This window comes from Dasypus novemcinctus, chromosome 20 (genome assembly GCF_030445035.2).
Source record: "Dasypus novemcinctus isolate mDasNov1 chromosome 20, mDasNov1.1.hap2, whole genome shotgun sequence".
NCBI classification, from domain to species: domain Eukaryota; kingdom Metazoa; phylum Chordata; class Mammalia; order Cingulata; family Dasypodidae; genus Dasypus; species Dasypus novemcinctus.
In genome coordinates, this window is record NC_080692.1 from 24,790,904 (window position 1) to 24,803,213 (window position 12,310).

The following is a 12,310-nucleotide window of genomic DNA, read 5'->3' on the forward strand; positions in this document are numbered from 1 at the left end:
GAGAAACACCCTGTTTTAGTTTCCTGGGCTGCTCCAAGCAAATAAAACGAAATGGTTCAGCTTAAACAATGGGAATTTATTTGGTCACAGTTTTGAAGCTGGGAAAATGTCCTAATCAAGGCATCATGAGGGTGATGCATTCTTCTCAAAGACCAACTACCAGGGATCCTTGGCTGCCTCTGGCAAGGCACATGGCAGCATCTGCTGGTCTATTCCTTCCCTTATGGGTTTTGTTGATTTCTGCTTCTTGCTTTCCTGGCTTTCTCTCTCTCATGTCTGAACTCCTTCCGTTTACAAAGGACTCCAGTAATAAGATTAAGACCCATCCTGGTTGAGGTGGTCACACCTTAACTGAAGTAGCCTCATGAAAATGTCCTACTTAAAATGGGTTCACACCGACAGGAATGGATTACATTTAAGGACATGTTTTTATGGGTTACATACAAGCTTCAAACTACCACATACCCCAGCCACTCCCCCCTGACTCTCCCATCTCTTGTTGGTGCTTCCTACTGACCAAACCCACCTATTGGTTAGAGGGCAAGGAAGCTTGGGACTCTGTAATGGTCAGCCTCCTTGGTGGAGAGCAGGGCAGAGAAGAGTGGAGAATGGTGGCCGGGCCCCACAAGATTAAGTAGCATGGATTGGGATGACCTGACTTTATCCAGGCCAGGTTGAGTGCCTAAACCCACTTTAATGGTCCATTTTAGGTAACAGAATTAATGTGTTAAATTCAGAAAGAAGAAACCAGTGATTTCCCTTCCTCCATTCAATTCAATTTGATCTGAGTTAACCAAACATCTTTTTTTTAAACAAATAAATTTTATTGATACAATTAATAAAGCATAAATCCACCCAAAGTATACAATCAGTGGTATTTGGTATAATCACATAGTTGTGCATTCTTCACTGCAATCATTTTTAAAGCATTTTCATTATTGCAATAATAATAATAATAAACAAAAACTAACCAACCAAACAAACAAAACTCATCACCTCTCAATCTCTCTGTGCTTCCCCTTCTGTACATAGCTGCTGTTCTGTTTCCTTCTCTCTAACCAAACTCATCTTAATTCTCTTCTTTACGCTCTAGCTGGGGCCAGGCCTGTGGTGGTTACAGAGCTGGCTGAGCCATCATCACTGTCCTCAAGGAGCTCTAGCTGTAGGAAAGAGATAGGAACCCAAATCATTGCCTCTAAGGCAGAAGGTGGGAAATGTCCAAGGTGGGTGGGGGCAACAGGGTGCTGTGGGAATTCAGAGTGGACAGATTGCAGCAGAGCTGAGACTGCCAGGGTGGTCTCTGGCAGAAACAAAGACTGGGCTTGAGAGGGAGAGAAAAATAAAGCTGGATGCAGGAGCTCATCTCGTCACCCTAGCCTGCCTCCCCTTCCTCTCTGTGACCCACTTATAGCCTGGAGTTCAGAGGTGCTTCAGCCCTGCTCCTGCCTGCCTTCCAGGTACTGCCTGGGTGGGAGCCCTTCCTCTAGTCTCTACTCCTTCTGTGTCATCTGGTTTCCAGTTACCTTGAACTTTCTAAAACTCTACATAGACCATGTCACATCTGTGCTCAAAACTCAGCATCGGGGAGCAGATGTAGCTCAAGTGGTTGAGTGTCTGCTTCCTACATACGAGGTCCTGGGTTTGATCCTTGGTACCTCCTACAAATAAATAAATGAAGAAACCAACTCTCACTGGGGAGCGGATGTAGCTCAGTTGTTAAGTGCCTGCTTCTGATGTAGAAGGTCTTGGATTCAATCCCTGGTAACTTCTAAAAAAAAAAAAGAAAAATCAGCATTGACTCCCAGCAGCTCTCTAGCCTGCCTGTCAAGATTTACAGTCAGGCCCCAAATGCCTTTGTCATATCATCATCCACAACTTCCTTCCACCAGCCTTCTCAGTACACAGATGGCTGGGCCCACTCCCAATTTCGGATTCAATAGTTCTGGGGTGGGGGCCCAAGAATGTGTATTTCTTTTTTTTTTCCTCCCCCCTGCTGTTTTTGCTGTCTGTGTCCATTTGCTGTGTGATCTTTTGTGTCTATTTCTCTTTTTTGTCTTCTATTCTTGTTTTCTCTCTAGGATTCACCGGGATTTGATGCTGTGGACCTCTGATGTGGAGAGAGGTTCCCTGTCACTTGCACCACCTCAGTTCCTGGTTTTGTTGTGTCTCGCCTTGACTCTCCCCTTTGTCTCTCTTTTTTGTTGCATCATCATCTTGCTGTGTAGCATGCTGTGTGGGCACTGGCTTGCCACACGGGCCTCACTTGCCATGCAGGCACATCTTTACAAGGAGTTCCCGGGAACTGAAGTTGGGTCGTCCCGTATGGTAGATAGAAGCCCACTCACTTGAGTCACATCCGCCTCCCGGCATTTCTTTTTATTTTTAAAGATTTAATTATTTATTTTTATTTCTCTCCCCTTCCCTCCCCTCCCTGCCCCGCCCCAGTTGTCTGTTCTCTGTGTCCGTTCACTGTGTGTTCTTCTGTGTCTGCTTCTATACTTACCAGTGGCACAGGGAATCTGTGTCTCTTTTTGTTGCATCATCTTGCTCGGTCAGCAATCAATGTGTGTGCGGTGCCATTCCTGGTCAGGCTGCACTTTTTTTGCACTGGGTGGCTCTCCTTACAGGGCACACTCCTTGTGTGTGGGGCTCCCCTATTCAGGGGACACCCCTGTGTGGCACAGCACTCCTTGCGTGCATCAGCACTGCGCGTGGGCCAGCTCCACACGGGTCAAGGAGGCCCTGGGTTTGAGCCGTGGACCTCCCATTTGGTAGGCGGACACTATCCATTGAGCCAAGTCTGCTTCCCTCTGCATTTCTAATATAGTCCCAGGTGTGGTGACTGAACCCCTGCTGTCACCCACTGCTGTCCCCTCCTCAAGGTCCATTCAGAGCCTTCCTGCACCACCACCTTCAGCCTTTACTATTTTTTTTTTTAAGATTTATTTTACTTATTTCTCTCCCCTTCCCCGCCATTGTCTGCTCTCTGTGTCCATTCACTATGTGTTCTTCTGTGTCTGCTCGCATTATCCAGCGGCACTGGGAAACTGCATCTCTTTTTTGTTGCGTCATCTTGCTGTGTCAGTTCTCCGTGTGTGCAGCGCCACTCCTGGGCGGGCTGCACTTTTTTCATGCAGGGCAGCTCTCCTTGCGGGGTGCACACCTTGTGCATGGGGCACCCCTATGTGGGGCACCCCTGCGTGGCACGGCACTCCTTGCACACGGCAGCACTGCGGGTGGGCCAGCTCACCACATGGATCAGGAGGTCCTGGGGTTCAAACCCTGGGCCCTCCATATGGGGGGCAGATGCTCTATTAGTTGAGCCATGTCCACTTCCCTCGACTATTTTTTAAGCCCACAGAAACCACTCCTTCCTCTAAACTCTGAAACAGCATCTTTCTGCTTGTCCGCCTCAGAGGCTTTCTAGGGTCATGGATGGAATTGTGTCCCCCAAAGACATGTTCCAGTCCTAAGCCCTGGTCCTGTGAATGTGAACTCTTTTGTAAATAGGATCTCTGAAGGTGTTATTAGTTAAGATGAGGCCCAGCTGGACTAGGCTTGGCCCTAATTCAGTATGATTGATGTCCTCATAAGGAGAGCCAGACAGATGATTCATGCAGGGACAGAGAGACGGCCATGTGATGGAGGCAGAGATTGAGTTACATTATGAATTTCCAGAAAGCTCCCTCCAGAATCCTTCAGAAGCAGTATGGCTCTGTGGACACCTTGATCTCAGGCTTCTAGACATCAGAACTGTGAGGCAATGAATTCCTGTTCTTTAAACCAACTTGTCTGTGGTATTTGTTACAGCAGCCTGGCAATCTAAGGACAGCTGATACTGAGCAGGGAATGACCTTTTCTTTCTCTCCCTCATTCCCAAATTCAGTCAGGCCTCAAGTCGTGGGACTTTTACCTCAGAACAGACCCTCAAATTGCCCTTTCCTCTCCACACATTTCCAAGGCCACCGTCTTTGCTCGGGCCTCATCTTCTCTCACCTGACTGCTGCAGGTGTCTCCTGTCACCCCTCCCTCTTCCCTTTGGCTTCCTTCAGTTCACCTTTCACCCAGCAGATGGAAGGACCCATTTTGCAGATCAAATCCTAATCTTCTCTAGATGAAATCCTTCCCCGGCTCCCTAGGATCAAGTTCCAGCCCCTGAGCATGGCGTTCAAGGACCTTCACGTCCTGGCCTGGCTCTCTGGCCTCTGTCTCCACCAATCACCGTGACTCCTGATCCCAGCAGGCAGAGAACCCAGTTCCAGGTTGTCTGCTTAGAGGTCTACACGGCCAGGCCCCTGGAGGGAATGAAGGCGGCTGAAGGGAGAGACTGCACGTCTTCCCTGTGTGCCTCAGGCCCAGTGAATGGATTCCGATTCCTTTCGCCCTCAGGCCCTGCCCTTCCAGCGGGGGATGGCTCAGGTCCATGCCTACCTCAGCAAGGCCACCATGAGCCGGGGAACCTCTTTCAAGCACCTGCTCCTAATGCTGCAACTGGGTGAGTGCTCAGACTTGGGACTGGGGTGCAGAAGGCCTGGTGGGGAGGGGCTGGTTGGGAGGTGTCAAGGTGGGAGGCGGGGCGGAGGAGGTGGCGCTGAGGCCTGGCCCCTTCTTTCCCACCTAGGGCTGCTGCCGGCAGTCACTCAGGGAATGGAACTGGTGCTGGGTGAGGCAGGGCTTGAAAAGGAACTGCCCTGCAAAGCGCCTGGGAAAACGAACGCGGCCTTCGCCTGGATAAATCCTGACGGGATCAAGATTCTGAGAACTCAGAACTCCATTTTGCTTTTAGGTACAGTTGTCAGCTCCCATTCAGGGAGGAAAACATATTATGGATTAAACATTCTTGGTATCAGAGGCTTGCTTCTAGCAAACTCTTGGATCGCAGAGGGTTAGGGTTGGGGACTCAGGCGCGCCCTTGTACGGTTTCCCCATGCTAACTGCTGGGGGCCTGGGCAATTGCTTTTAGTGGTCTATGTTAATTTTAATATTTATGGGTTTATTTTAATGGGTATTAGGAAAAGAACTATCACCTGTGATTTCATGAATATTATAAGTATAGATCCACGTAGGTGATACTTTTTTTACTTCAAGTAAAAGCAACAGGATGCTTTTTTTCTATCTTTTAAAGTGAAATCTTCCCCACCACTCCCCGCGCCCCCGCCGCGTTGTCTGTTCTCTCTGTCCATTCACTGTGTGTTCTTCTGTGTCTGCGGCACCAGGAATCTGTGTCTCTTTTTGTTGCGTCATCTTGCTGCATCAGCTCTCCATGTGTATGGCGCCACTCCTGGGCAGGCTGAACTTTCTTTTGTGCTGGGCGGCTCTCCTTACAGGGCGCGCTCCTTGCATGTGGGGCCCCCCTATACGGGGGACACCCCTGTGTGGCATGGCACTCCTTGTGTGTGGCAGCACTGCACATGGGCCAGCTCAACACACAGGCCAGGAGGCCCTGGGTACCAAACCCTGGACTTCCTATATGGTAGGCGGATGCTCTATCAGTTGAGCCATGTGCGCTTCCCTTAAATGGATTTTTATGATTATATTTTATATTTTATAAATTTATTAGATTTATCATTATTTGCATTTCATTGTTATTTTTAATTTTAATGTCTTATTATGAAAAATTCAAATGTATGTGAAAGTAGAATGATTATATAATGAAGCTCCATCCCACCCAGCTTCAACAATTATTAATTTATGGCCAATTTTGTTCCATCTACACCCCCAAGCCCCTTTACCATATTCAAATCAAATCCCAGACATTATATCATTTAATCTATAAATATTTCAGTATGTATCTCTAAAACATAATGGCTCTTTTAAAAAGCGCTTCACAGTACCATTATCACCCCTCAAAAGTTAAAAGTAATTCCTTAATCACAGTAAATATCCAGTCAACATTCAAATTTCCCTAATAGTCTCATAATATTATCTTTACATTTGGTTTATGTGAATTAGGATCCAAATAAATTCCATGTATCATATTTGGTTGATATGCTCCTTAGATCTCTTTCTTTTTAAAAATTGTTTTATTTTTTATTGTGGTAATACATATAAAATTTGCCATTTTAAAGTGTATGACTCAGTGGCATTAATTACATTTACAACGTTGTACTGCCATCATTACCATCCATTACCAAAACTTTTCCATCACTCCCAAAAGAATCTCTGTACCAATTAAGAAATAACTATTCCCCTTTCTTCCGCCCCTGGTAACTTCTAATTTCCTTTCTGTCTTGTGAATTTGCCTATTCGAAGTAGTTCTTATAAGTGAAATCATACAATATTTGTCCCTTTTTGTCTGACTTATTTTATTTAGCATAATGTTTTCAAGCCATAAATCTTTTAAAATTTAGGTCTTTCCTCTCCTCTTTTTTTCTCTTGCAATAAATGATTGAAGAAAGTAGCCAATTGTCCTGTCAAATTTTGCATGTTCCAAATAGGGGCTGGCTGAATTCTCATGGTGTCACTTAACACATTCCCTTGTCCCTTGTATCTCCTCTAGACAGGTGGTTAGAACTAGAGATTTGATCAAGTTCACAATTCTTAGGTTTATACATACAATTTCATCACATCAAGAAGCATGTAATGTCTATTATTCTTTTTATGCTATTAAGATTGATTGGTAGGCCCAAATTTCAATTGTAATAACAACGCTTTCAGGCTTGCTTTTTCACAGTTGCCTTTTTTTTTTTTTTTTTTTTTTGAGATACCAGGACCTCATATGTGGGAAGCTGGTACCCAACCACTGAGCCACATCAGCTCCCCTGAGTTGGTTTCTCATTTGTTTGCTTGTTGCTTTTTCTGTTTGTTTTTAGGAGACACCAGGAACTGAACCCAGGAACTCCCATGTGGGAAGCAGGTGCTCAACCATTTGAGCCACATCCACTCCCCAATAGTTGCCTTCTTTTTATGGCAAATAATACTTGTTTTCTGCTGATAGTGATACAAAATCTCCTTTTAAAATAAATTTATTTAACTTAAGAAAGTGAGGGGAGCAGGCATAGCTCAGTGGTCAAGCACCTGCTTCTCGTGTATGAGGTCCCAGGTTCAATCCCCAATACTTCTTAAAAAAGAAACTAAAATAATAAAATAAAAGTGAGCACAGTTAAAGACATATATAAATAGGACGAGTCATTTTGACCAAAGTCATGTATGAGGTATGTGAATGACTGAAGTCTGGGAAACATGACCCCAGTCCAAGACTGATTTTACTGGAAAGGAAATTGAGGCCCAGCGAAAGGGCATCGCTGCCCTGAGCCACTGTGCCCAGTTAGAGGCAGAGCTGGGACTGGAGCCCTGGGTTTCTGACTTTCAGGCCTAGGCTCTCCCATGGACAGTTATTGGTGTAGTCAAACCTGAATTGGCCACAGTGCGTGGGAAAACATCCTTGTTGGAAATACACATCTTCCCTTCCTGGCCTGGCTCTGGACAAGGAGGTCCTTGCTGGGCTCCCAGAGTCACTGTTCAGACACTCATGTCCACTCTCCAGGTCCGGACCTGAAAGAGGAGGAAGATATTGGGCTGGCTTTTTTTTTTTTAACATTTATTTATTTATGCCCCATCCCCACCCGCCTCATTGTTTTGGGCTCGCTGTCTGCTCTCTGTGTGTTCTTCTGTGTCTGCTTGTCTTCTCTTTAGGTGGCACTAGGAACCGATCCTGGGAACTTCTGGAGTGAGAGAGAGGCGCTCATTCTCTTGTGCCACTTTAGGTCCCTTGTCTGCTGCATCTCTTATTGTCTCTGCTCTGTGTCTCTTTTTGTTGTGTCATCTTGCTGCACCAGCTCTCCACGCAGGCCAGATCTCCACTCAGGCCAGCTCTCCACTCAGGCCACCTTGCCTTTCACCAGGAGGCCCCAGGAATCGAACCCTAGACCTCCTACATGGTAGACAGGAGCCAAATTGCTTGAGCCACATCCATTTCTCTGGGTTGGCTCTTTATTGAACCAAAGTCATTCTTTATGGGGAGTGGGAGTAGCTCAATGGTTGAGTGCCTGCTTCACATGTAAAAAGTCCCGGGTTCAATCCCCAGTACCACACACACACACACATACAAAGGCATTCCCTAAAATTAACAAAACAGAAAATAGCAGGTTAATTAGGTTCTAGATAACTGCCCTTTCCCATTCTTGCCACCTTCTCCTCCAACCAGCTGCTTCAAGAGGCCCAGGGATCAAACTAACTTGCCTCCTCCCTTGGACCTCTGGCTTCTGGTATCCATTTCATAATTGACAAAGTCAGGACGACTCACACAAACTGTGTGAGCTATCTCTGTTGTCCAAGAATTTTATTCTGCTAATATAGTTGGAATAAGCAGATTTCAGCTGGACCTTTATTGTAATTAATTTAATTTTTTAAAAACAATTTGAAAAAGAACATGGTAAATATTTTAAATCATACAAATAATGTAGAGTGGCAATAAATCTCCCTCCTATGCCTGATCCCTAGTTCTTTGGTTCCATTCCCCAGAGACAATTGTTTTGATAATTTTTTTATGTTTCCTTCAGAGGATGAAGTATACCTGCATAGAGTTCATATCCTCTTTTCTTACACAAAATAATGAGTTCATTAAACAAATATATGCATTGCATGCCTACACATCCTAGGTAATGTTCTAGGTGCTGGGGATACAATGGAACACAAAAGAAACATTCAGGTGGTGGGTAAATCATGGTAATGTAGCACATACTCAGTTCTAAACATTGTGTGTGTGTTTTTTAATTAGACATATAGCTTGAAGATTAGTATATATTCACATATATAAATATATAAATATATAAATATATATTCACATATATATATATTTCTTTTCAGGAGATGCATAGTTCCTTTGTATAATTATACCAGGATTTATTTAACCAACCCATATTGTTGAATAGTTAGGGTGCTTTTAGTTTTTTGCTGCAACAAACAATTATGCAGTCAATAACCTTGAGTCTTTAGACACATGTGCAAATGAATTTATAGGACAATTTTCCAGAAGTGAAATTGGTGGGCCAAATAAGCCTGATCTTTACATATCATTTTGGAAAAATTTTATTGAAATGGCATCTGCTAAGATAAACTTGATTGTATATTAATCTCAACTTCCCAACATGCTACTTTCTTTATTAACATTTTTTCGATGCTACTGTTTTTCTCCCAACTTCAACGATACATTACAGAATGAATTAGTCAGTCAAAGGGGTGCTGGTGCAAAGTACCATAAATCTGTTGGTTTTTATAGAGGGTATTTATTTGGGGTAGAAGTGTACAGTCACAAGGACTTAAAGAGTAAGTTACTTCCCTCACCAAAGCCCATTGCCACAGGCTGGAGCAAGATGGCTGCTGGTCTCTGTGAGGGCTCAGCCTCCCTCTTCCTCCTAAGGTTCCGTGGTCCCAGCTTCTTCTGATCTCAGATGTAGCCTGGCATAAGACTCATTTCTCTTCCTGTGGCTCATCTCTTTCTGGGTTCAGCTGCTCTGCTCTCTCCACAAGCCCAGCTGTAAACACTCTAGTGTCAAAACCAAGCTCTCTCCTCTGCCCTGTTGTTTTCCGTGTGAGTGCCCACCGAGGGACAGAGACTCAACGTCCTACTGCCGTGGCCAAATCAAAGCCCTAATCTTAATTTATTTTTTCTTTTTTTACTTATTTCTCCCTGCATTCCCCTGTAGTCTGCTCTCTCTGTCCATTCGGTGTGTGTTCTTCTGGGTCTGTTTATATTCTCATTAGGTGGCTCTGGGAACCAATCCTGGGACCTTCCGGAGTGGGAGAGAGGTGATTACTCTCTTGTGTCCCCTCAACTCCCTGTTCTGCTACATCTTCTTATTTTTTACCTCTGTGTCTCTTGTTGCATCATCTTGCTGTGCCAGCTCTCAGTGTCCGCTGGCACTCCTGCGTGGGGCAGCATTCCTGAGTGGGGCGGCATTTCCACATGCACCAGCACTCCGCATGGGTCAGCTTGCCCTCACCAGGAGGCCCTGGGCATTGAACCCTGGACCTTCTAAATGGCAGACGGGAGCCCAGTTGGTTGAGCCACATCTGTTTCCCCCTAGTCTTATTTAATCAAGTAAAAGTGAACCCTCTGAGTTTAATAAAATCAAAGAGTATCATGCCCAGGAGAACAGACCAATTTACAAACATAATCAATATTTCTTTTCAGAATTCATCAATAATATCAAACTGCTACACTGAATATTTGGCAAAAGTAGAAAAATAAAAAGGAGGAAAACCAAATACATGCATACTTTCACTACTAAGGTATGCTATGTTGACAGTTTAATTTATTTCCTTCCAATCTATGTAAAATACACTACATATTTTTACATAGATGACATCATACTGTATATGCCTTTTATCCTACTCCCCCTATAACATTAAATCCATGGTGGGACTATCAATTATTAGAGTAATTTTGAAAAATAATCTGCAATGTTTAATAAATTTAAAAATTAAAAACACTTTGACCTAGTAATAGCTGTTTTGGAAAATCTATTTAACAGAAATAAAGGCATGAATAGTTAAATATATCTGTTTGAAGATGCTATTATAACATTGTTTATCATATCAAAGAATAGGTTCATCAGTTAGGAAAGATTTAAACTATGATAGAACTGTGGAAAATTGTGCATGTAAGAAAAAGATCCAGGGCTTTTGGGAAGATGGAGTAGATGTATTTTTTCCTATCCCTTATACTAAGTACAGCTAAAAATTCCTGGACATTTATATATGAAACAAACATAAGAAGACTCTGAAAGACAGAAGAATGTGGGCTGGCTTGGGAATTTGGGACCTGAGGAATGGCATGGTGGTGAGTTTTCTTTTGGTCTCAAATATCTTAGACTTAGAACTAAAGAAGCTGACAACCTAGAATAGCCAATGGGTATAGGCAAAAAAGCCTTCTCTTTCTAGCCAAAAGACCAGGAAAGGAGATACCTAGTAAGACAGAAAACTTTTGGATAATAACTATTCTACCCCAGCAAAAAAAATTTTAAAAAATAAAATAAAATTTAAAAATCAGAGAATAAAACTGTGGCTCCATCCCCAACCACACCATCAAAGTCTAAGTGGACAGTCTAGATATCTATTCTGTGAGCTGTAATGGAGCATCCCAACAACCCCACTGAGATAGTGTCAGAGAAGTCAAAGTAAGGAACTGGGATGTCTATACCTGCCAACTAGTAACAAGGCTCCCCAACCCCTGCAGTGTCAGTGAAGAACACATGAGGAAACTGAACTTCCAACCGCACCAAACAGTAATGAAGCACCACTCCCTGCTACAGTGGTGTCAGAGATCTAGTGGAGAGTCAGGACTTTCACCATCACCCAACAATACTGAGGCATCTCCTCTTCATTGTCAGTTAAAACAGCATGGGGAGTTGGAACTCTTACCCCACCCAATGGTAATAAGGAGCATCCCTCTCCAATGTCAAAGGCTGAGAGGGCAACCTGGTCTTCTGCCTCCACCTGGCAGTAATTAGGTGGTATCCCCCTTCCCTGCCAAAGTGGTGTCAAAGAAAGCCAGTTAAACAGTTTTAAATAAGATAAGGGTCTCATAATATACTATGAAAATGCCCACAATTCAATAAAAAATGACTTGTCAAACCAAGAACCAGGAAGATCTCCAACTGAATGGAAAAAGATGCCAACAACAAGATGAAGGGGATGCTTGAATAATGTGACAAAGATTTTCAAAGTAACTATAATAAAAATCTTTCAGTGAACAATTACAAAGACACTTGAAACAAATAAAAAAAAATACACAAAACAAAACAGAAAGCCTCAGCAAATAAACAGATGATATAAAGAAAAACAAACAGAAATTTTAGAACTGAAAAATACAATAACCTAAATAAAAACCTCAATGTATAGGTTCAATAGCAGAATGGGAGGGAAGTACAGAAGAAAAAATCAATGAACTGGGAGACAGAACAATAGAAATTGCACAATCTGTACAACAAAGGAAAACTAGACTGGAAAGAATTAACAGAGCCACAGAGACCTGTGGGACTATAACTAAAGATGTAGGGGAATAGATGTGGTTCAGGTGATTGGTCTCCTGCCTACTACATGGGAGCTCCCTGGTTTGGTTCCCAGCACCTCCTAAAGAAACAAGGAAGAAAAACAGACACAGCAAGTGCAAACAACAAGGGGGTAGGGAGAAATAAATAAATAAAATAAATCTTAAAGGAAAAAAGTCAATCATTTATTTAAATAAAATAAAGATGTAATAATTGAGTCATTGTAGTCCCAGAAGGAGAAGAAAAAGTGGTGCTGAAAAAGTACTAGACAGGGAAGAGGACGTGGCTCAATGGATAGAGCATCCACCTACCACATG

At 43.4% G+C, this 12,310-nt stretch overlaps 1 protein-coding gene and 1 long non-coding RNA gene across 5 annotated transcripts in view; one reads left to right on the forward strand and one right to left on the reverse strand.

Moving 5' to 3' along the window:
* Positions 1-802: 802 nt before the first annotated feature.
* Positions 803-12,310, reverse strand: part of LOC111766697 (uncharacterized) — a 40,096-nt gene continuing 28,588 nt past the window's right edge. For 2 of the 3 annotated variants that reach the window (XR_009182071.2, XR_011646655.1), the window contains one exon: positions 7,188-7,494. This is a non-coding gene — a long non-coding RNA (uncharacterized lncRNA). Of the gene's footprint in view, positions 7,495-12,310 lie in introns of all 3 variants that reach the window. The other variant, XR_009182072.2, reaches the window with a different exon arrangement.
* The window catches only part of CD4 (CD4 molecule), a 28,412-nt gene continuing 20,512 nt past the window's right edge, over positions 4,411-12,310 (forward strand). For both annotated transcript variants that reach the window (XR_009182070.2, XM_004448515.5), the window contains exons 1-2: positions 4,411-4,495; positions 4,622-4,786. Coding sequence is in view for 1 of the 2 variants with exons in the window: in XM_004448515.5 (XP_004448572.2) it covers positions 4,411-4,495; positions 4,622-4,786 (250 nt within the window). In the remaining variant the exon portion in view is untranslated. The remainder of the gene's footprint in view (positions 4,496-4,621; positions 4,787-12,310) is intronic.